The following is a 23,414-nucleotide window of genomic DNA, read 5'->3' on the forward strand; positions in this document are numbered from 1 at the left end:
CAGACGCGAAAACTGGGGAGTGGTGATATCATTTTGTGGAGTGACCAATAAGAATGCTCAGGACAGAAGCTGCTCATTTGCATAGGCGCGCTATAAATAAGTGTCACGCAGCCCCGCTCCTCACTTCGCCCCCGGGTCGGTTCTGCAGCAGTGCTGAGCAGTTAGGAGAGAAGCCGCTGTCGCCATGCCCGAGCCGGCCAAGTCCGCCCCCGCGCCCAAGAAGGGCTCCAAGAAGGCGGTGACCAAGACGCAGAAGAAGGGCGACAAGAAGCGCAAGAAGAGCCGTAAGGAAAGCTACTCCATCTACGTGTACAAGGTGCTGAAGCAGGTGCACCCCGACACGGGCATCTCGTCCAAGGCCATGGGCATCATGAACTCCTTCGTCAACGACATCTTCGAGCGCATCGCGGGTGAGGCGTCGCGCCTGGCGCACTACAACAAGCGCTCCACCATCACCTCGCGGGAGATCCAGACGGCCGTGCGCCTGCTGCTGCCCGGCGAGCTGGCCAAGCACGCCGTGTCCGAGGGCACCAAGGCTGTCACCAAGTACACCAGCTCCAAGTAGATGCTTGCCAGAAATACTGTTTAACCCAAAGGCTCTTTTAAGAGCCACCCACTTTTTCAATAAAGGGGCTGAACAATCTACTAAGAAAAATCACCTTATCCTTTCTTAGTGTGGAATCTTTAGGGTGGCACTTCTAGGGTTTGGTGGGGTTTTTTGGGGGAGGAGGCCTTCTAAGGGGTTTTGGGTTTAGCATACTGCTTAGTGGTTATTTTGATAAAATACTGCTGTCGCGTTAATGAACTTTCAGTAGCTACCATATGTCAGTAAAGACTATTTTAAGTGGCGGGGTGTTAGTTGGGGTTTTGTTTTTTAGGTGATGTCGGGAGGGAATTGAAAAATTATTTTGCTGTACATGGATGCTCCTCCATGTACAGCACTGTTATTCTAAAATCTACCGCTTGATGGTGCTCAGTCTTTGGAGTTTTGGGGGGGGTTGCACTTTTGTCACAGGAGTATAGCCCGCTGTACTATAGAAGAATTTGTGTAGCGACAAGTGGCATTTACCTTAAGCTCTTGCAAATATGACTCAGAACCACTTTCTAAAATCTCCTTTATCTTTGCCATTCGTCTTTTTAATCCTACTGTTCATGTGATTTTTTTTTTTCTTTTTGCAGTAACTTTCCTAGCTTCTCCCTCTGACTGCTTTGGGTTCTCCCCTCAAATAAGAAAACACCGGAAGATTAATTATTTTTTACTTATCTGACCTCTTCTGCATTAGTATTTTACTATTTGTAGTAAAACTTTTAAACACTAAGAAACTAGACACTCTGCACTGACTTTGTCAGCTACCAGATGATCACATAGCTGCTAATTAGGCTCAAACTGCAGGCTTTCTGAGTCACTCCCCCTCATTCTTAGATAATTACATGCCACCAGAGATGCAGATCAAAGCCATTATCACTTTCAAACTGGATCAGAATAATCCTAAATTTCAAGTATATATTGTGAACTTCTGAACATACTTAATTCATACAGGGACCATAGAATCACAAAAGTGAACTCTCTAGTACTGACTTGCATATTCTTTGGTAGTACAGGTAATGAGACAGGCACCAGGTCTCTCATAAATCTGTCACCTATTACCTAATAAATGTTAATTTCAGTTTGAAGGGTTATGGGGACTTCTCAGATTGAATTTCAGATATCCAATGGGAAGAGGCATTCTCCAAAGTCTACTTTATCAATCTGAAATGGTGTTTTGCTATCTCTCCAAGTGCTTTAGTGCAAAGTCTGAAATACAGGCTGCTTATTCTGAGTGCCTGTATATGTCTAATACCTTAGAAGATTTATAAACCATTGTATGTCCACTCTCTAGGCTTTTCCAAGTTTTCCTGGGTTACTAGAAAAGCACAAAGTGCTCATATTTTGACAGTTGAAGATGGTCACCAGAAAAATTTGTCAGTGGCTATTCTGTATATAATCAGTCATGTGAAAATACCCCAGTTCAAACCAGCGCTATCATGGGAAAGCCCTGCTGCCTGATTTACAGTAGGAGCTCAGTGGTGCCTTTTGGTTTCCCAGTTCATATGTGCTTGTTTGTGTGTTCCATGTTGCACACTTCATTAGGAGCCATCACAGAAATTCAGAGGATTTTTAAATAGATTTTTTCAGTGTGTAAAATTGTTTCTAGGCCTATGAAACTCTTCACTAAACAGAAAACAAAATGTTGCTGGTTGCCTCTTTCAAATTCAGTATGAATGATAAGGCAATATTAGGGGGCTACGATGTGAACATAGCCTTTGACATCAGATCTGACTGTAACATAACTCTAATTTTTCTAACAGTGCTGAGAATAGTCTCCGAACTGACAAAGAGCTACTACCACAGAAATTTTTTTTAACTTGGTCTTGTCACCAAAGGTAAAAGGAGTAGGATTTAAGGTCAGTAAAAACATGAATCTTAAATATTTCATGCCACAAGAGGATGAAAATTCAAAGCCAGTAATGCAAATAGCATGAGTATAAAATCATATGAGAGCCTATTCTTGCATAATTCGTATTTTTTACTGTTCTTTCCTATTTATTTCAGAGCAGTCCTCTTTTGTATTCTTAAGGACTCCCTACCCAAATGACATCACCCAGTACTAGTAAGAAGGCATGGTGTTCAAATACATCATCCTGGTAGAGCAGGTATTATTGCTGCTGCTACCAAACCTTGAGGGAACTAAGCAGATGCCTCCTCAAACAGTTTTCCTGCCCTAGGTTCCTCTTTGAAGATGAGTTTCCAGTTCACTGAGTAAGTAAAAAAGTTTTTTATCCAGTGTGCAGTGCAGATAGAGCTGTGTGTCTCCAAAGAGAAACCCCCTACACCAGATTGCAACCCCAATTATATCTGTGTCACCATCATCCAATCCTCCAGTCCAATACCTTAATTCTTGGTAGTGGTCCTTGATGTCATATTGATTTTTTTTGGTCACTGGGCTAGCCTCCTTTTGAAGATATTTCTTTCTTGGGATTGGTTCCTTGGTCCATCTTCATTCTGCTTCTGACTTGCCAGTTTCAGCTTGTTCAGTGTGTGTGACACCATTTTTATCAAAAAGTTTACACTCTCATCAGCTCATGAGCCCTAGGGCTCTAACTTGCTGATCTTCCAGTGCAAAGCAAAGTTATTAATCCCAACAATTCTCAATACTGAGAAGTGTTTAAACACATAATCTGTAAACAGGTCCTTCACGTTGTCTTTTAATCTACCCTCAATGTTTACCTTCAAAACACCTCTTAATTAATAGCATCTGGAATATGGGGAATTTTACACTTTGTAATAAAACCATTTTTGTCAAAGTATTTTTTTATATTAGCAATTTTTTGTATCTCAGATGATTGGAGTCACATTACAGCTTAGTAACTAACCAGCAAAAAAGAACACTGAAGAACAATACAACCAGTTACAAAAAATGCCCCATTTTATTTTTAATAGATTAATAAAATTATTACCACTCCTGGAATAAGGTATATCTTCTTTAGATGACCATGCCTGCAGTAAAATGTATGTTTACTCATCATCATATTTAAAAAATAAAACACCTGCTCTCTTATTTCTGCCGAAGTGAAATACACCAGCTGGGCAAACAAATATCGGTATTCTCTAGTTAACTGACTGAACAGTGAATCAGAAATGAAAAATAGATGCTATACACCTAGCTTAAAAACTGAACAAATCACAGACTGCAGAAATATTTTGCTACTTTTTGAGGTCTTGAGGTTTTTTGGAGAGTTTTTTGTTTTGGTGGGGTGTGTTGGTCTTTTTTGTTTGTTTGAGTTTTTAATGTTTGTTTTGTTTTTGTTAATGACATAAACCAGTACCTATTCTCAAACCTGGATTTATTCTCTTTAATGGGCATAGAATGCAATTACCTGACATTCAAGACAACTAATTGCAATGTTAGTTTCCTAGACGCTTTATTTCCCATTTTAAATAGAAAACATTATATTTTAAAATAATTACAGTTGCAGGAGAATTTATTGACTGCAGCTAGGGAAAAATGTTTGGTTTTACACACACCTTGATGTAATGGTTTCTGCCAGTGATGTAAATCAACTGAGGTTAGATGGTAAATGAAAAAATTGAGACTTCAGGTTCCAAATAAGTGGTCTAAGCGTTGTGCCATTCAGAGAACAGCACAGCTCAAGACATGACACAAATCTCACTGGAGGAGAGGGCTGAAAGTAGATGGGAACTTCTCCCCTCCCAACTCACACACCTATGAGGAAGGAAGAAGCATTACAATGAGCAGAGGCAGCTCTTTCCTGAAAGGGCTGGTGTCACAGAACCAGAGGCCTGTGTATGTGGAAAGGGTGTTTTAGGTCAGGTTTCTTTCATGCCTACAAAGAACCAAATTATTTGACTGTAACCCTATCAAAGTGGGCCTTTCAAAAACATTCCTTGTCCAAAATGACAGAAGGTATTAATCAAAAAATTCATCCTTTCATGTTTATTATTGAAAAATCTCAGGAAGCAATTATAAGCATAATTCATTTTAGAACTAGAAAACAAGTAGTTACAGAAAAAGAGAAAAAACTAGAAAAATAGTTACAGAACAGATGGGAATTTTAGTCCCACCTAAAATCCACAATATTTTTGTACTTGCGTTCTCACTTGCTTATGTTTAATGTAGGTATTTTTACTTGCAAAGGCAGTAGGAAAATGGAAGAAATAATTCCTGAAACAAGAAGAGGGCACACAGAGTGTTACATCTGAAGTCTGAATTTCTAATAGATGAAGGGATATTGATCTTTTTTGCAATATTAGAACTGCGAAGGAATGCACACATTTCTGGTATGCATCTTCCTTTCTTTTTGTAGCAAATAGCAGCCACCTCAATAATAAACAATCTGAACAGTCCACATAATCAAGTTTGTTTTTTTTTTTTACCTTATGCTCCTGGGACACAGCAAGGTTAGTGCCTTCAGCCATTCCTCTTAGAAAAGAGGACAAAAATTACTATAGGAATGACATAGGCCCAATCTTCCAACATATTAAAAAACATCTTTAAACAGAGCTGCCTTCACCTGTGCTCCAAGCATCAGCAGACTGGACTGACTGCACCACAAGCACACCTGAGTGCCTGGGCTCAGCTGAGCTGGCTCAAGAGGCCAAATTTCTCTGAGTCGGTTTCTACTCTCTACATGGGGGGCTTTTGAAATCGCTGCTAGCAACCCCATTGGAGAAGTGAAATGGTCACATTTCACAGGCATCTGGAGCTCCTGGAGCTTTAGCCTTAACTGATACTTAGGTGTCCTGCAAAACCTCACAGGATGTGTATGTGTTGTACTTCAGAGTTCCCACAGCAGCTCACATTTCTCTTCAGGAAATGGCATGGTATAAAGAACAGGGAAAAACACCAGGAACTGCAAAAGAGCTGGGAGTAATTTATAGCATTTATCTCAACCAAATAATGTCTACTTTTCTTCTTCACCCTACATGTTTGTTTCTTGACAAAGGTCTAGTAAAAATTACTTTAACTGGTGGCTGGGGCAAAACTGAAGAGGAAATGTCTTGTTTCTGGATTTAAAAATGCAGGGCCCTGCTCTGCCCTTCCAGGAGATATCCGACCCTTTTCTTTGCCTTCTCCCTTCTGTTCCCAGGGGCCTCCTGCAGTGCAAGGTGTTGGTGGAAGTCACAGAGTAGCATAATTTGATGAACTCCTAATCCCAAAACATCCCCATTCCCACTGTGAAACCCTTCTCCATCTCATGTTTCCCTGCCATTTCCCTCCTCCCAGAGACAGATTACTCCTTAAATCACCGTCCCTGGCCCCAGTGCAGGGAGCAGGAAAATATCTGTGCCGATCAAAGGAGGCTGCTGGTGTTCACTGCTGGGAAATACCTATGTTTTCAATAACTGTTCTGCTCACTTTTCCCGGGTTTGGTAAACCACATCTATAAAGCATTTTCACAAGAGCGTTTGGCTGTACAGTATGCATTCCAGGTCCTGTGACCTTTCATAATTCAGACCTCATGTAGCCTTATCTTTAATTTATGGCTTTATTTCCTAAGTATGTCACTCAAAACTACAACAACATAATAACCGAGCACATTCTTTAGCAGGAAAAAAAATGAGAGAAGTTACTACAATAATAATTAATTATATATCTTCTTGACTATTACCACTGCACCCCCAATATCAGAGTACTCTTTTGTAAGGAAAAGAAAGCCAAAAAATTGTTCTGTTGGAAGTTTCTACAGCCTACAATCTAGAATTTTATTCTAGTCACACAACATCGAGAGTACACACACGGTTTTTCTTAGAAGTTTTTCCATTATTCGCTACAATTCAATATGCAGAGGACAGTCTCATGAAGTGGAACAAGGTGACATAGAGGGGAATTTAGACTTCTTCCTCTGTGGAAGGGTGAAATTACCACTAACTCAGTTTCAGGAAAATGAAATTAATCGAACACCAGGTCACAGGTGCTAAGTCACATCTCTTTTTTTCCTATACAGGAGGATAGAGATGGGAAACGACATTGTCATGTTAAAAACTGCCCCCGTTGCTGCAGTGCCACGATCTGCAAGACAAAGCCTCATGAAGGCAAGAAGCTACTGTCTTCTGCAGCCAAGAGCCTGCACGAGATGCTAGGGGAAAAATAAGCCAGGAAAAGCCCCAGTAAAACCAGAAGGAAATCAGAAACCTGCAGGGCAGCACCAGAGAATTGGACTTTAAGGCAACAGTGTGACCTGCTGTAAGAGCAGCAGCTCTTCAAAGAATGACTCGCTTTCTCAAAACCAAGTTGCCGGCTCGAAACTCCCCATACCACAGGGAGAAGAGGGTGTAGATCCAGTAATCAGTGCTACAAAAAAAAAACGGAATTAAAAGCGATCGTGCTCTTTCCAGTGTGGTGCAGTGACCACCGAAGCGGCACATAACATCAGACCGCTCCTTGGCAACACTGGTAACTGCTCCCTGTGGTATGGGGCAACTCCTCTCTGCCTGAAACCTTTCCCTAGCGTTCTACAATTCTGTCAAGGAAAGCCGGTGAGTCTCTCACACATGAGCGCTAAAAGGCAGCAAAAGTAGATCAGCCAGGGGCCCCAGGCTAGGAACACCCCTCCTGTTGAAAAACAGTTAGTTCAAGTCACTGCCAGGACTGCGTAAAACTATTCAGGGCTTTTTTCTGCAAGTTTTGCTTCCCTTCCCTTCCCTTTCTCTGAAATATGAAGGTACAATACAGATTAACTCCTATTTAGTACGCTTAAAGGAAACAATCTAGACTGCTAAGACTTAATGGTTCTTCTAAAATACGTACTGAACAGAGCACTGACAGCAAACACGGAGCTGGCTGGCCAGGACACGTGATATTTACGCCATTATAAAACCACTAATTCCCACTGTTAAGACATCGAAAATATGAAAATATTAGCCGATTAAGAAATTCTAAAAAGGCATAAATGATGAGAACTCCCGGTGATAAAAACACTAGCTCTTAATAAAAAAAAAAAAAAAAAAAAAAAAAAAAGAAAGCACTATAAAGACAACATCCGTAAAAAAACAAAGACGAAAACGAAGAATTGCATAATTAAAAACTTGGAAGACAATTTAGGCGTTCCAGTATCTCTTCTCCACACAATCATAACTGCAGTGACTCAACCCTTTATGAGGAATGTGGGTGGCTCTGAAAAGAGCCTTTGTTTCGTGATTAGCCTCACCAAGCATTTACTTGGCTTTAGCCTTGTGGCTGTCGGTCTTCTTGGGCAGCAGCACGGCCTGGATGTTGGGCAGCACGCCGCCCTGCGCGATCGTCACCTTGCCCAGCAGCTTGTTGAGCTCCTCGTCGTTGCGGATGGCGAGCTGCAGGTGGCGGGGGATGATGCGCGTCTTCTTGTTGTCGCGGGCCGCGTTGCCCGCCAGCTCCAGGATCTCGGCCGTCAGGTACTCCAGCACGGCCGCCAGGTACACCGGCGCGCCGGCGCCCACGCGCTCCGCGTAGTTGCCCTTGCGCAGCAGCCGGTGCACGCGGCCCACGGGGAACTGCAGCCCGGCCCGCGACGAGCGCGACTTGGCCTTGGCGCGCGCCTTGCCGCCCTGCTTCCCGCGCCCGGACATCGCAGCGACTCAGCAACAGCAGCGACCGCAGCAAACCCGGAAAAGCCGAACGAGTTCCGAGTCCGGCTCGCCGCCTGCGTTATATACAACTCGGGCGGATCGGCAGCGCCACTTGTGATTGGCTGCGAGCGAGAACTCGTTCGACAGCCAATGGAAAAGTGAATCGAGATCTGACCAATAGCGAACCCCGGCGCCGTTTGCCGAGATGAAGGCGAGCCAATAGCGACGCGGTGCTGCCGGCGGCAGCGGTATAAAGACGGCTGCAAGAGGCAGTGTCGCTGCTGTGAGCTCTCGGTGGCTGTGTTCGGTGTGTGAGGAGCTGCGGTAGCTGCCAAGATGCCCGAGCCGGCCAAGTCCGCCCCCGCGCCCAAGAAGGGCTCCAAGAAGGCGGTGACCAAGACGCAGAAGAAGGGCGACAAGAAGCGCAAGAAGAGCCGCAAGGAGAGCTACTCCATCTACGTGTACAAGGTGCTGAAGCAGGTGCACCCCGACACGGGCATCTCGTCCAAGGCCATGGGCATCATGAACTCCTTCGTCAACGACATCTTCGAGCGCATCGCGGGTGAGGCGTCGCGCCTGGCGCACTACAACAAGCGCTCCACCATCACCTCGCGGGAGATCCAGACGGCCGTGCGCCTGCTGCTGCCCGGCGAGCTGGCCAAGCACGCCGTGTCCGAGGGCACCAAGGCTGTCACCAAGTACACCAGCTCCAAGTAGACGGTTTCTGCCTCCTTTGTCCGATATTTTCAACCCAAAGGCTCTTTTAAGAGCCACCTACCTCCTCAGTAAAAGAGCTGGTCCTGTGGTGTGTTCCTGTTTCGCATTTTTTTTCCATTAGAGAGGGGACTGGGTGGGAATTACCCTTTTACAGTGTAAAACCTATCATTTTAAAGGAAAGCAGAAATTAAGGTGTTTGCACTAAATCTAGCGTGTTGTTCTGCCTCTTAAAAGTCCGCTTTAAGTGCATGTGCACTGCAGGATTGGTGTGTTAAGAAAATTAACCATTTCGGTCTCAACCAGCCAGAATAAATCCTTGGACCATGGCTACGTGGTGTTTTCCAGTTAAGTCACGCAAACGGAAAATAAAATAAAATTTAAAAAAAAACTAACAAAAAAAAAACCAAAAAAAATACACGCCTGTTCTTTCAACGCCTGAATTGGGCGCATAAAAAGTATAGGCAGTTCCCACTGTTCTTAATCTCCTTGTATTCTAGTATTGTTTCTGAGTAAGGGGATCCGGGCTGGTTAGCTGCTCTTCTTCGCCACCTCCAAAATGTATTTTCGCATGTGACCTGGAAAGAAAAGTGGGACGGACGATGCCCAGTATTATCCTCCCCAAACTGCACAGTTCTGCATGGGCACTGCCAGCTGGCACAGGCTCCCCAGCGTAGCTTTTTCCCGGCTTTCGTCCGCCCCCCGCCGTTTCCCCGCGCTCCGTACCCGCCGCCGCCGAGCTGCGGACGGTGCAGGAGGCGGACGAGCAGAGCCGGGGCCGCGCCGCTGCCGCACTCGGTCCGACCTGAGTGAGGACTGCGCGGAGCCTCCCCGCGGGCGGGCCCGGCCGCTCCCGCCCCCCCGGCACGGCGCTGATTGGCGGCGCTCGCGGCTCGCAGCACCGAGCGCGCGCTTCCCCGGGCTGCGCTCCCGGCAAGGGACGCGGCGCTTCCAGCGGGCCGGGGCGGCAGCCGGGAGAGCTCGGCGGGGCCAGGGAAGTCGGCTGCCGCCTGCGCCTTCAGCCTTTCTGCCGCGGCCCTGAAACGAATGCGACTGCAGAGCGAGAAGAAATCGCGAGCCCCCGAGGAAGGAGGCGGCTGCCGACGGCAGCTTTAGCCGGCGCTTCTGGGGCCGGCAATGAACGCGAGCGGAGCGGCGTCGGAAAAAACAGGGCGAGCCCGAGGTTCGGGCAGCGGCACCGTTCTACAGCTCTTGCCTGCGGAGCCGCCGCCGCCCCGGTGCGCCTTGCAAGGCGCTGTTGGAAGGGGGCGGATGCGGGGGCGAGGCCAAGGCGCGATTCCCGCCCCGGAGGCGCGGCTTTCCCGGGGGGTCGTGAAAAGCATCCAATGGCAGCCGGCCGGCGTCGCGCGGGCGCGGGGCCGGGGCTATAAATAGCGGGGCGGCGGAGCGGCGGGCTCAGTGTGCGGTGCGCTGCGCGGGAGGGGTTGTGTGCGGGTGCTGGGCCATGGCGCGCACGAAGCAGACGGCGCGGAAGTCGACGGGCGGCAAGGCGCCCCGCAAGCAGCTGGCCACCAAGGCTGCCCGCAAGAGCGCGCCGGCCACGGGCGGTGTCAAGAAGCCGCACCGCTACCGGCCCGGCACGGTGGCGCTGCGCGAGATCCGGCGCTACCAGAAGTCCACGGAGCTGCTGATCCGCAAGCTGCCCTTCCAGCGGCTGGTGCGCGAGATCGCGCAGGACTTCAAGACCGACCTGCGCTTCCAGAGCTCGGCCGTCATGGCGCTGCAGGAGGCCAGCGAGGCCTACCTGGTGGGGCTCTTCGAGGACACCAACCTGTGCGCCATCCACGCCAAGCGCGTCACCATCATGCCCAAGGACATCCAGCTGGCCCGTCGCATCCGCGGCGAGCGTGCCTGAGCTCTTTGCTGCTGCCCGGTCCGGGCATTGAGGCAACCCATGCAGACCCAAAGGCTCTTTTAAGAGCCACTATATGCACACTTAAAAGAGCTGTGGCGCTGAGTTGAAACAAATGCGGTTTGAGTACTTAGGTGGGGGAGGAACCTTCATAGTTCTAAAGGAGTCTTTACCTAAAAAATCTTGGGCTTTTGTAACGGCTGCTCTGTGATACACAGGTCAAGCTGCTTAAACTCAAATGTTTTAGGGCGCCATCGTAAAATTTCAAATGAGCCCTGGGAAATGTTTACCTATCCTGGAGCCCAATAGGTTTTTTAAGTTGCATAATTTTTTGTTTTAGTTTTCAAAGCTGTGCTGGAGTCTTTTTATTATGCATGTAGTGGCTCTTCAACTAAGAGCCTTTGGGTCTCTGGTGGCTGCCTCCATTCTCATGTCAGGCAGCGACTGTGACTTTTAAGAACGGCCAATTCTTTCATTTAAAGAATTTTGTGCCTTCATTTTGTACCCATTATTTTACTTTTCATCCAGTAAGTTGTGTTTTTAAGGTCTACACTTTTCAAGTGCCACTCGAATAGTGTCGCTCCGGACCATTTTTTCATCAGTATTTGCAATTTTTCCTATATACCTGAATCTGAGGTCTAACTAAAAATGACTTTATATGAATGCTGTTTAGTTCTGAAGCTCTTATCAAGCAATTATTTGGAATCTTACAACAATAAACATAATTAATAAGTGCTTAAGTAATATTTGAATGTATTTCTTTTAAACAAATTTTTTTTTCAGATCGGGAAGACAAAAAAAGTGCAGAGATTAAAAAAAAAAAAGTATTTCCTTATAAATTAATGAATTCTTAAAGACACCTTTCAAATATATGGCAATTGTCTGTGGTATGGATACGAGAGGGGAGAGACCAAGGCTGAAACCAGAGGCCCGGGGTGGGGAAAGTATTTTAACCATTTTCATTTCCGTTTTCAGAAAGGACTTTGGCAAAGAGCACACAGTAGATGGACAGCACAGGGGAGCTGCCCTTTGAACACCCGGCAGTTGAAGCAACTTATATGCATAACAAGTAAAATGAAGGCTGGTCAGTAAATATCAGGGCTCGGCAGGGAAAACAAGGTGCAACCCTGAAAAAACAAAATAGGACCTAAATAGGTTTTACGTTTCTTACTGAACTAAAAAACGTTTATTTGTTATTTGGGGTTTAAAAGTAATGACAATGCTATTTAAACTATACACTATGAAAAAGATCCAAGAAATTAAAGCTCTTTTGTTGAAAAAGTGGGTGGCTCTTAAAAGAGCCTTTGGGTTGAAAATATCGGACAAAGGAGGCAGAAACCGTCTACTTGGAGCTGGTGTACTTGGTGACAGCCTTGGTGCCCTCGGACACGGCGTGCTTGGCCAGCTCGCCGGGCAGCAGCAGGCGCACGGCCGTCTGGATCTCCCGCGAGGTGATGGTGGAGCGCTTGTTGTAGTGCGCCAGGCGCGACGCCTCACCCGCGATGCGCTCGAAGATGTCGTTGACGAAGGAGTTCATGATGCCCATGGCCTTGGACGAGATGCCCGTGTCGGGGTGCACCTGCTTCAGCACCTTGTACACGTAGATGGAGTAGCTCTCCTTGCGGCTCTTCTTGCGCTTCTTGTCGCCCTTCTTCTGCGTCTTGGTCACCGCCTTCTTGGAGCCCTTCTTGGGCGCGGGGGCGGACTTGGCCGGCTCGGGCATCTTGGCAGCTACCGCAGCTCCTCACACACCGAACACAGCCACCGAGAGCTCACAGCAGCGACACTGCCTCTTGCAGCCGTCTTTATACCGCTGCCGCCGGCAGCACCGCGTCGCTATTGGCTCGCCTTCATCTCGGCAAACGGCGCCGGGGTTCGCTATTGGTCAGATCTCGATTCACTTTTCCATTGGCTGTCGAACGAGTTCTCGCTCGCAGCCAATCACAAGTGGCGCTGCCGATCCGCCCGAGTTGTATATAACGCAGGCGGCGAGCCGGACTCGGAACTCGTTCGGCTTTTCCGGGTTTGCTGCGGTCGCTGCTGTTGCTGAGTCGCTGCGATGTCCGGGCGCGGGAAGCAGGGCGGCAAGGCGCGCGCCAAGGCCAAGTCGCGCTCGTCGCGGGCCGGGCTGCAGTTCCCCGTGGGCCGCGTGCACCGGCTGCTGCGCAAGGGCAACTACGCGGAGCGCGTGGGCGCCGGCGCGCCGGTGTACCTGGCGGCCGTGCTGGAGTACCTGACGGCCGAGATCCTGGAGCTGGCGGGCAACGCGGCCCGCGACAACAAGAAGACGCGCATCATCCCCCGCCACCTGCAGCTCGCCATCCGCAACGACGAGGAGCTCAACAAGCTGCTGGGCAAGGTGACGATCGCGCAGGGCGGCGTGCTGCCCAACATCCAGGCCGTGCTGCTGCCCAAGAAGACCGACAGCCACAAGGCCAAAGCCAAGTGAGCGTTGAAGAACAAAGGCTGTGAAATTATACCGTGAGAAACCCAAAGGCTCTTTTAAGAGCCACCCACTTTCTCATTAAAGAGCTGAATTGCTTTTATGTGTTGTTTAAACTGATCTATCACAATGGCTTTTTTTGAAGGCAAACTTCTGGACTTTCTAGAACAGTTTTACCTACAGTACTTCGAAAGTAGTGAAAAAACTTTTAAGATGAACACATGTAATTTCAGCACTTTTTAAAAAAGTGTTGGTGGCTCTTAAAAGAGCCGTTGGGTTTAAATGAAGAGCAAGTCTTCCCCAGCGAAAGGCTTACTTCTTCTTTGGTGCTGCCTTCTTTGGCTTGGCCACTTTCGCTTTTGCAGCTTTTGGCTTGGGTGATTTGGGCTTCACTACTTTTGCCTTAGCTGGGCTCTTTGCTGCTGCTGCTGCCACCACCTTCTTGGGCTTGGCCACCTTGGCTACTTTCTTGGGGCTCTTGGCTACTTTCTTGACTGCTGGCTTCTTGGTTTTCTTGGGGCTCTTAGCTGTCACCACCTTCTTGGGCTTTTTGGCGGCGCTGGCGGGCTTCTTCGCCGCCGGCTTCTTAGATTTAGCCGCCGAAATTTTCTTTTTTGGTGCTTTTTCATTCACTTCGCCGGGTTTCTTGCTGAGTCGGAAAGAACCGGAGGCGCCGGTGCCCTTGGTCTGCACCAGGGTGCCCTTGCTGACGAGGCTCTTGAGCCCCAGCTTGATGCGGCTGTTGTTCTTCTCCACATCGTAGCCGCCGGCGGCCAGCGCCTTCTTGAGCGCGGCGAGGGAGAGCCCCTTGCGCTCCTTGGAGGCGGACACGGCCTTGGTGATCAGCTCGGTGACGCTGGGCCCCGCGGGCTTGCGGGCTTTGGAGCCGCTCGCCGCCTTCTTCGGCTTCTTGGCGGCGGGAGCTTTGGCCGGGGCCGGGGCGGCGGGCGCGGTTTCGGCGGCGAGGTTGAGCGCGCTCTCGGACATGGCTGCGCTGCGCGAGTGCGGCAGAACCGGCGGCGCCTCCTTTTATAGCAGCGCGGCGGACGCTGATTGGTGCTCCCGGGCCCGCCCCGCCCCCTGCCCCGATCCCTGCCGCCCGCCTTGTGTTTCTGGCCTCCCAAAAAAATCCTTTTTCTTAACAGAAACTGGACCGCGGCACCCCGTTTCTTAGCATTCTTGCTGAGGACAGAGAATTTTTGTGTCTTTTGACGTGTCTTTCAACCGGGACTTGAAGTGAGTTTTAGGCGACCCAGTAATCCCCGAGTTTGGGGATTGCACTCAGAGCTGGGCCATAAGATTTTTATTTCTCCTTTTGCATTAAAACTTTGCTTCTGACACCACTGCCTCAGTGACATCAGATACATGTTTCTGAAAGTGTTTTTCATTGAGGTGCTGCAAAATGGGGGTAATCTCGAGACCTTATCTTAGCGTAAATTAGTTTTGAAAAGATGGCAGTAACACAAGGTGTTCACTTGGCTCTGTATCTGGAATATGAGTTGTTTTCCATATCACGACTTCATCTCTTGAAAATAATGAAAGCTTTGGACACAGTGCCCTATTAGGTCTAGCAAGACTTGGTAAAAAGTAAAAGAAAGACAATTTTCCCCAGAAGCATTTACCTGAAAAGCGACTGTCTTAAATTATCAGCTATCTTTAAAATCCCAGAATACTTATACATTCATATATGTACATAGTTCTCTGTCCCCCTGTGTTTTCTGTTTTCTTTCTTTGTATTATTATTTTAATTAACTATATGCCCATTTTTTTTCCAAAACACTCATTTTCATGATGTGCAATAGATAAACCTATTCATTTGTATGTCCTTATTTTAAGGTAGTGCTTATTTTTCTGCTTGCTTTTTCATTATATTCAGGAATTTTGTCAACCACAAACATCAATTTTACAAAGGGAAAAATTAAATCAAAATACAGTGTACATGTTTTTGTTATGAAAAACAGACATGAAGTTGCAGGCATTTGTATAATAAAATAATGTAATTCAAGTGACTTAAGCAAACAATTTCTCCTCATAACTACAGAGAGAAGCAACCACATGGCTTTTTCCAATGTATGACTATTGTGATGTGGGGTAAATAACAGATCATAAAAATTATTTTTCTTGAGATTAGTTGGATAGCAATGGGATAGTCCTGTTTGAGCAATTGTAGTACACTGCGGGAAAGAATTGAAAACCCAGGTGAAGGATTCACATGATTGTAAATGCAGCTATTTGACTTCTTTCACTTTTTATTTTAGTAATAAAATATCACACACTGTCTTTTAAAGTTTTGATGATGGTGGGGTCTGTTTTATGAACTTGTCAGTGGTGCTAGGTTATCTTGACTGGGGTGTACTTAAAGACTGTCAAGAGATGTGGCATTTCAGAGAGTTTTTTTTCTAGGGAAGACAACCAGCAGAATAACATCATGTGAGAGCGGATAAAAAGAAGATGATGTGCATTTGATTTTCTCCTGATGCTGTATTTCGTGGTAGTTTCACCTGCTGAATCCACTGTGAATTTTGGGTTGTGAACTACATTGGCACAGAAGTGAAACTCTTGGGAAAGATACACACCACTGGGGAGAAATTTCTGGGTGATAATTCAGTAGCATACAAATTTCCTTCAAATTCTGTATCTTAATCCATTCTAATAACTCAGAGTCACTAGCTCTTTTACCTCTAACTTGTTTTGAACCTTTGCAAATGCAAGTTTCTGGGTTTAGGCTAGGCCTCCGTCCTACTTCCAAACACCTGATGTAGCAGCACATTCCTGGAACATTCTATGTGCTTTCCTAAAAGTTACTTTTCCTGACCCTCCAAAATTTTGACCGCCTATATGGACTTATAATATTTTGTTTTTCACAATAATAGACAGTTTTAGGCTAAGCAAATTAGGAAATGGAAAGAGATATTGTAAAGATTTTAAGGTGGAGGAGGGAAAGAGAAATAAGTTTGATTTCCTTAATTAATGGGTGAACTTACTTTAAAAAATAATTGTTTCAAATATTATGATGTACTCAGTAGAAAAAAAAAAAAAGACATCTGTCTTCTATTTTCCCCTTAAAATAAACTGTCAAGCCAGCAGACTATTTATTAAATACCAATCGGCCTTGGGCTTACTGGTTGAAAAATCAGGAGTACAGGCAGTGATTTCCTTAATCCTTCTGGTCACAGAACATTTTTAAAATACAGTGGACAAAGATATTTGGAAGTGGTAGACCAAGAGGAAGCTTCCTCCTCCTCCTGAAAACAGAACGAGTAGGACTGGCACCTTCTACAACAGGCATGAGTCCCTGGAAGTAGAAAGCCAGACAAGTGATGAGGTGAACCTTTGTGGGACAGAGGAGCCCCCTAAAACAACACCATCTGTACCCCATATCAAGACCTCCTCTGTTTTGAGGAAAAGAAGGGTAATTGTAATCAGACACTCCCTTCTGCAGGGAACCAGGGCCTGCTGTGTCAGCCAGGCTGGTTCTCACACATCAGGCACCAAGAGTTGCAGGCACTGGGGTAACAGCAGCTGTCACCAGTGGGTTCTGCAGGCCTCCATCCTCACCCTGTTCTCTTCAACATCTTTGTTAGCAACTTGGAATTCAGGGTCAAAGGAATACTAAGCTTGCCACTGATACTAAACTGGGAGGAGTTGTTAACTCCCTCGAGTGCAGAGAGGCCCTGCAGAGAGACCTTGACAAATTAGAGAGATTGGCAATTGAACCATGTGAAGTTTAACAAGGACAGATGCTGGAACCTGCAACTGAGACAGGACAATCCTGGTTATGTGTACAGACTGGGGAATGAGCCACTGGAAAGCAGTGCCAAGGAAACAGACCTGGGGGTCCTGGTTGGTGGCAAGCTGGACATGAGCCCCGGGAGCCAGGAGGGCCAGCCCTGTCCTGGGGACATCAGGCACAGCATCACCAGCTGGGCAAGGGAGGAGATTGTTCCGTCTGCTGTGCACTGGTTGGCCTCACCTCTAGTGCTGCGTGCAGCTTTGGGTGCCACACTATAAGAAAGACATTTTATCATCAGAGAGCATCTGCAGAAGGGCCATGAGGATGGTAAAGGGTCTAGAGGGGAAGCTGTATGATGAGCAGCTGAGATCACTTGGCCTGTTCAAGCCTGGAGAAGAGGAAACTGAGGAGAGACCTCACCACATTTTCCAGCTTCTTCATGAGGGGAAGAGGTGAGGCAAGCACTGATTTCTTCACTCCTGTGACCAATGGCAGGATTCAAAGAAATGCCATGAAGCTGAGTCAGGGAAGGTTTAGGTTGGATGTCAGGAAGAAGATTTCTCCCCAGAGGGTGTTTGGGCACTGGAACAGGCTCCACGGGGAAGTGGTCACAGCCCATGTGATTTGGTGCACTACAGAATCATAGCATGTACCCTTCTGTTGGAGAGGTCCTTCAAAGATTATCTAGACCAACATTGTTGTCATGGGCGAACACATCTTTCACTAGACCAGGTTGCTCAAAGACTTATCCCACATGGCTTGGAAATTTTCCAATGAGGGCATCAACAACTTCTCTTATCCTACCACCTTCATAATGAAAAATTTCTTCCTTGGAACCTAGCTGAATCTAACTTCTTTCACTTTTAAAACCTTGCCCCTTGCCCTGCCACTACAGGCCCTGGTGAAAAGTCTTTCTCTGTCTTTCTTGTAAGTGCTCCTCATATATCAAAAGGCCACACTGAGGTCTGCCCAGAGCCTTGTCTTCTCCAGGCCTAATAACCACAGCTCTCCCAGCCTTTCTTCATGCCAGAGGTGTTCTAGCTCCCTGATCATTACCATGGCTCCCCTGTGGACCTCCTCCAAATCTTTCTTGTACTGGGGACCCCAGGGGTGGATGCAGTTCTCCAGGTGAGGTCTCACTGGAGTGGAGTGGATTAAGAGAATCACTTTCCTCAACCTGCTAGCTGTGCTTTCTTTTTTATGCAGCCCAGGATACCAGTGGCTTTCTGAGCAGCAAATGCACATTGCCACCTCATGTCCAAATTTTCATCTACCCATATCTCTCAGTCTTTCTATGCAGGGCTGCTGGCAATCAGTTCATCCTTCAGTCTGTACTGATACTTGGAATGACCCTGACGTGGATGCAGGGTCATGCATTCGACATTGTTGAGCTTCATGAGGTTCATGTGGGTCCAATTCCTCAGGCCTGTCAAGGTCCCTCTGCACAGTATCCCTTCTTTCCAGTGAATCAGTGGCCCCACTGAGCATAGTGTCACCCACAAACTGGCTGAGGGTGCACTTGATCTCACTCTGTTATTGATTAAAATATTACACAGTATTTGAATTGCAACTATAGCTGTTAATTCCCTGAAGACCCTGGGATGAATCCCCTTATGTGCCATGGATTTCTGCTTATTCACACTCCTCAGACAGTCTTGAACCTGATCTTTTCTTACAGTAGGGGAGACACTTCATTCCTGTAGCCTATGCCTTGAGTGTCACAGACATAGGAGATGGGAAAGAGACTGCCAGTGAAAACTGAGGCAAAATAATTTGTGGGGTACCTCAGTCTTCTATATCCCAGTAGTCACTAAATCTCCTGTCCTTTTTATTTGGGGGCCCATTTTATTTTGTCATCCTTTTCTGGTCAGTGTACCTGCAGAAGCTCTTGTTATTCTTCATGTCCCTTGCCACATTCAGTCACAGATGTACTTTAGTTTTTCAGATTCCATCCCTACACATCTGGACAGCATAATTCCCAGGATATATGTCCCTGCTTCCATTGCCTGTACATTTACTTCTTGCACTTCAGTTTGACCAGAAGGTCTTTACTCAGCCATATTGGTCTTCTACCTTGCTAGCCTGCTTTTTTACATGTAGGAATCAAGCACACCTTCTCCATGGGGAAAATGTCCTTAAAGAACTTTCAGTCTTGATTAACCTTCTCATTGATCCCTGAGGGCAATTTCCAAGGGGTTTCCATATCCTATTTTCTTAAGCAACTGAATGTTTACTAAATTAAATATCTTGTCTCTGTGGTTTGCCTGGCCCATATCCCTCAAATCTGTGACAGGTCTGGGCTCAGCCAGCAGCCCAGGTTACAGCTATTCCTGACCTCTTCAATTAGTCAATTTTTGTTGGTGAGAACAGGTTGAGTAATGCTTCTTCTCCTTGGACTTTCTTTCACCTGGATAAAAAAGTTATCTTCAACATGCTCTAGGAGTCTTCTGCATATCTCATGGCTTTCTGTGCCACATCTGTGCAGATGTCAGGTTGACTGATGTGTCCCAACAGGAGTCTATGAATATGATGGTACCTGTAGTTGGAGAAAGAAGCTTCATCAGCATCCTCCTTCTTTTGTTTGGGTAGCCTGTGCTAAATATCAACAATGAGGTTTCCTTTTTTTGGATCGGCCTCTAGTTTTGTACCCAGAAGCTCTCAGCTGTTCATCACTGTTTTTCTAACACAGTTCTTTGCAAACAATCCACTTTTTTTGTTTTTACATAGAAGAAAACCTGCCCCCACTTTTCTTTCCTTATCCTTCTGAACAGTTTATAGCCATCCATTTCAGCACTTCAGTCTTGCATTTAATCTCACTGAGTGAACTGTGACTGTGACTGACTTTCAGTGTTTGCTCAGGAGGAAATGATGTAAATGCAGTTGTAAATGCATTGTAAATGCATTGTAAATGCATTGTAGCTGCAAAGCCCCATTACCACGTTTTCCACCTGGGGCTGCCTAAGTCTGCACAGTAATTTCAATATTTTCTCAAGCCCTTACTGATGCTTGTGCTCCTGAGCAGTGATATTTCATACATACAAAATCATCCTGACTTTGGGTGCTTCTGGTACAATAAAAAAAAAAACAAACCCATAACTAAAGTCACAGAGTTACTCACAGCAACTCAAACCTGCCCTTGATGTTATTGCTGACTTTGTGTGATTTGAAAGACATCTTTTTTCCAGGCATGGTGGTTTATATTTTAAAACTGGTTTATCATGATATTCTAAATCATAATACATTGTTACATGAGTAAGAAAACTTTGTGTCTCAATAGGAAAGAACTTATAATTACATACTGTTCAGTTTACAGCAAAGGACTCCTGCCCATGACAAAAGTTTTTTGTTAAAAGCCCCAGATAGAAAACCAATCTCTTAAAATAAAAATACCATGGGCAGAGTTTTGGTAGGCATTAGGCAGGAAATCTAGGTCTTACACAGATACAATTGCTTTTTTTTTTTTTAATTCCCTTCTTACAAAAATACTCAGACTTTTTCAACTTTATTTTGGTTCAAAGCAAGAGAAAAATTGTTCCTTGATCATTCCAGGCCTCAAAATTTCTGATAACTTCTGAGTTCAGTTAAAGGAAAATTTCAAGAGTCTGTTCAGATCAATCAATCAATCAATCAATCAGTTGAATTATTACATTTCTTTTTAATATTTAATGCATATGGTGAGTGTGATTGTGGCAGGGATCACAGCCACACCATCCTGGATCACTGAGCAAGTCTGCTGGGATGGGGTTGGTGTGAGGTTGAGCCGGGAAAGTGGAGCCAGTTGAGTCAGAGACATACAGGCACAGCATGGAAGGTAAAACCTGAGACTGAATGCAACCCCAAAGTCAAGGTGTTAAAACCAGCAGGTTTTAAGAGCAGAATTTCAAGTCCGAGAAAACTTGAAAAACAAATTACCTTCAAGTCTGGCAAAGGAAGGGGAGAAAGAACATCCGACCAACAAGAAGTATGTTTTCCTTACAGGAACAGAGTCCTAAGAGGATGTAGAAGTACAAGGAGAACTGCAATGGAATCTGCCTGTACACTGTTATTGTGATGAATAAAGCATTTTTGCTCTGCACTTCTGGACCAGGGTCAGATTTTTTACCACGTGGAACCGGCAATGGGGACCAACTTCCCTTCCAAATGTCAGTCTGTGTTCAGGAAATCAGTTGTTCCATAAATCTGAAAGCACAGAAAAAGTTAAGAGAGGAACAGACTGGTCAAATATCTCTATGGGCTGCTCCTGTGGGGAATAAAGTCTTTTACAAGAACAAAAGGGTGTTAAAATCCCTGTCTGAAATGTGCAAATGTTGATCTTTGCCATTCCATTTCCTTGATATCATGTGGTTACATCCACCCTGAGCAGAGTTTAGTTTGCTCATTTACAGATCCTCATAGAAATTTTTCTAGAAAGACGTCAAACTAACTGTGGGGGCTCTTATGGTTTTGTTCCTTGCAAATGCAGTTTGATAAGCAACTCACAAAGAAAAACTGATTTATATTGCCTGGGCCAATTTGGAATTCACTTTTTAGGGTGTGTTTTTTTATCGTTGTGGTGGTGAGGTTTTGTTTGTTTGTTGGGGTTTTTTGGAAGGTTGTTTGTTTGTTGGGGTTTTTTGGTTTTTTGTGGGTATTTGTATGTTGAGGGGTTTTTTGTTAATGGTGATTTTTGGTTTTTGCTTTTGTTTTTACCATGCCTTCTGGTGGTGATCTCTGCTGTTACTCACTATCTTTTTTGATGGCACATATCTTTATTCTCCATGCAAAATATCATAGTCATCAGTGCCTATTAGGGAGAAGACTGTAACAGGCAATCAGTGGCAGAGAGATGACCCGTCTGCAAAAATCCATCAAGAGTTTAGATTCTCTTCATTTCATAAAACAGAAACAAACAAAAAGAAATCCTGGGACCATGAGACTTTTTGAGATCATATACAAGCAAAAGTGTTAAGCTGTTTGATAAAATATTTATGTCGGTGATGGTTGGCATTGTTTTGAGAAGAGAAAGCACTTTGTATCATCACTGAGAAAAGGAAATTTCCTCTCATCCTGTGCCAAGATATTTTCACCTTAAGAGACTGCATGAAAGTGTTCTTGGAAAGCTAAGGATAACACAGCAGATCAAATAGCAATAACTGATGTGTTGATTAGGTGAAGTGTGGCTTCACGGCCAAATCTGTGCACAGGTGTGGCACTGAGAGAAGGGGCGGGGTGGAGTGTGCTCCTAAGCTACAATCTGCTCCTTGTGAAGGCTGGGAGGAGGCTTTGGACTGCTGAAAGGAACAGTGCCTGGATGCCCCGGCACTGCCTACACAGACTTCTCCGTACCTCAAGGAGTGGAGGGACAGGAAGAACTCTGTGCCTCCCTTCACTCCAGGCTGTGCCAGGGGTTCTCTCCTGCCCCGGCCAGAGCAGGAGTGATGTATGAGTCTGAGCCCTCCACACCCCAGACTCATACATCACTCTGCTCCCTATGACATACGGCACCTCCTGAGCCCAGCAAATCCTTCCCACGGCCATGTGAGTGCACGGGGCCCAAAGCTGCAGCTGCAGCCGCCAAAGAGAGGAGGTGGAGTGTGCCAGACCAGCATGGAAAATGTAGATGGTGAAGGCAGGTGATGAGCAAGATTGACAGTCAGTGTCCTACTGCGAATCAGCCCTGGGCCTGACCATCACAGATTCCCCTAAACAATTTCTCTATTTGTGGCTATTTTCTATATGTATTGTACTCCACAGATTTTGGCAAATAGAGAGACGGAGAGGATCTGAGGAGGAGTCCAATACTTCCACACAAGATAGGACACTGCACTTATTTCAGCAGTTCCCACACTTAGAAAAGTTCAGTGTAAATTGCTTTTCACTCAACATCCAGATAAGACAGAGGCTTAGTACCAAGAGGAAAAGCAAGATCAGGTTTGCTGTCAGCACCTGACGGCCCCACCTGCACAGGACGGGCTAGCCAGGGTGTAGCAGCACGGGAAAGGAGCTGCTCTGGGACACGAGTACAACTGTGGGACTGTGTACGACTCCTCTGTTTCCACACAGACCTCAGAAACCCATTAAGTGTTAATTTGGGGTCAATAAGTTCAAGGGCTTCCTGCAGAGATTCAAGAGACAGAAAGTAATTGGTCCCCTTAAAACAAATGTTTCTGGAAAGGAGCAGCCACATGAGACAGATATAAATTTGTCAAGGGAACGTGTGTGTAATTAACATCTTAGTCATTAAGCTGGGTGCAGAGAGAAGCCGGGAGTGTGGCTGCAGGCAGAGCAGGGAGGGAAGCGGGCCATGGCCAGAGCAGAACGAGTCGCAGCTTTAGGCAGAGTGCTGTCGCCGAGTGCGGTGGACACCTCCGTGACCAGCTCATCTTCCCTTGGCTGAGTGGGGGAGAGTCTGACTGCCAAGTGAGCTTTGGACAGAGAGGACAGCACCGTGCTCGGAACGGGAACATGGAAAAGTGGAAGGTTTTCACCTCTCTCTGCACTGTCACAACTTGTGCAAGTTCAACCGAAGAAACATGGAATGAAACTGGTAAATTATGATCTAGTG

The 23,414-nt window shown here is 46.1% G+C and overlaps 7 protein-coding genes across 7 annotated transcripts; 4 read left to right on the forward strand and 3 right to left on the reverse strand.

Annotated features, from left to right (window-relative positions):
* Positions 1-44: 44 nt before the first annotated feature.
* LOC100232209 (histone H2B 1/2/3/4/6) lies at positions 45-655 on the forward strand. The gene has a single exon (XM_002194933.6). The coding sequence runs from the start codon at positions 185-187 to the stop codon at positions 563-565; it is 381 nt and encodes a 126-aa protein (XP_002194969.1). The 5' UTR covers positions 45-184; the 3' UTR covers positions 566-655.
* A 6,616-nt stretch (positions 656-7,271) lies between these two features.
* On the reverse strand, positions 7,272-8,154 carry LOC100218691 (histone H2A-IV). Its single transcript, XM_041713513.2, has one exon. It carries the CDS (start codon positions 8,105-8,107, stop codon positions 7,718-7,720), a length of 390 nt encoding a protein of 129 aa, XP_041569447.1. The 5' UTR covers positions 8,108-8,154; the 3' UTR covers positions 7,272-7,717.
* Positions 8,155-8,241: 87 nt separating this feature from the next.
* Positions 8,242-8,924, forward strand: LOC100220543 (histone H2B 1/2/3/4/6). Its single transcript, XM_012569092.5, has one exon. The coding sequence runs from the start codon at positions 8,444-8,446 to the stop codon at positions 8,822-8,824; it is 381 nt and encodes a 126-aa protein (XP_012424546.1). The 5' UTR covers positions 8,242-8,443; the 3' UTR covers positions 8,825-8,924.
* Positions 8,925-10,181: 1,257 nt separating this feature from the next.
* On the forward strand, positions 10,182-10,718 carry LOC140682202 (histone H3). Its single transcript, XM_072923310.1, has one exon. The coding sequence runs from the start codon at positions 10,287-10,289 to the stop codon at positions 10,695-10,697; it is 411 nt and encodes a 136-aa protein (XP_072779411.1). The 5' UTR covers positions 10,182-10,286; the 3' UTR covers positions 10,698-10,718.
* Positions 10,719-11,976: 1,258 nt separating this feature from the next.
* Positions 11,977-12,626, reverse strand: LOC100221480 (histone H2B 1/2/3/4/6). Its single transcript, XM_002192929.7, has one exon. The coding sequence runs from the start codon at positions 12,415-12,417 to the stop codon at positions 12,037-12,039; it is 381 nt and encodes a 126-aa protein (XP_002192965.1). The 5' UTR covers positions 12,418-12,626; the 3' UTR covers positions 11,977-12,036.
* Positions 12,627-12,753: 127 nt separating this feature from the next.
* LOC101233594 (histone H2A-IV) lies at positions 12,754-13,253 on the forward strand. The gene has a single exon (XM_004175882.6). It carries the CDS (start codon positions 12,754-12,756, stop codon positions 13,141-13,143), a length of 390 nt encoding a protein of 129 aa, XP_004175930.1. The 3' UTR covers positions 13,144-13,253.
* On the reverse strand, positions 12,861-14,153 carry LOC100229139 (histone H1.03). Its single transcript, XM_030262819.4, has one exon. It carries the CDS (start codon positions 14,122-14,124, stop codon positions 13,450-13,452), a length of 675 nt encoding a protein of 224 aa, XP_030118679.4. The 5' UTR covers positions 14,125-14,153; the 3' UTR covers positions 12,861-13,449.
* Positions 14,154-23,414: the final 9,261 nt, after the last annotated feature.

The sequence above is a fragment of the Taeniopygia guttata genome, chromosome 1A (genome assembly GCF_048771995.1).
Source record: "Taeniopygia guttata chromosome 1A, bTaeGut7.mat, whole genome shotgun sequence".
NCBI classification, from domain to species: domain Eukaryota; kingdom Metazoa; phylum Chordata; class Aves; order Passeriformes; family Estrildidae; genus Taeniopygia; species Taeniopygia guttata.

What these genes read in the sequence shown, in the direction of transcription:
- LOC101233594 (XM_004175882.6), top strand. Translation starts at nt 12,754, where the DNA reads ATGTCCGGGCGCGGGAAGCAGGGCGGCAAGGCGCGCGCCAAGGCCAAG.
- LOC100232209 (XM_002194933.6), top strand. Translation starts at nt 185, where the DNA reads ATGCCCGAGCCGGCCAAGTCCGCCCCCGCGCCCAAGAAGGGCTCCAAG.
- LOC100229139 (XM_030262819.4), bottom strand. Translation starts at nt 14,124, where the DNA reads ATGTCCGAGAGCGCGCTCAACCTCGCCGCCGAAACCGCGCCCGCCGCC.
- LOC100220543 (XM_012569092.5), top strand. Translation starts at nt 8,444, where the DNA reads ATGCCCGAGCCGGCCAAGTCCGCCCCCGCGCCCAAGAAGGGCTCCAAG.
- LOC100218691 (XM_041713513.2), bottom strand. Translation starts at nt 8,107, where the DNA reads ATGTCCGGGCGCGGGAAGCAGGGCGGCAAGGCGCGCGCCAAGGCCAAG.
- LOC100221480 (XM_002192929.7), bottom strand. Translation starts at nt 12,417, where the DNA reads ATGCCCGAGCCGGCCAAGTCCGCCCCCGCGCCCAAGAAGGGCTCCAAG.
- LOC140682202 (XM_072923310.1), top strand. Translation starts at nt 10,287, where the DNA reads ATGGCGCGCACGAAGCAGACGGCGCGGAAGTCGACGGGCGGCAAGGCG.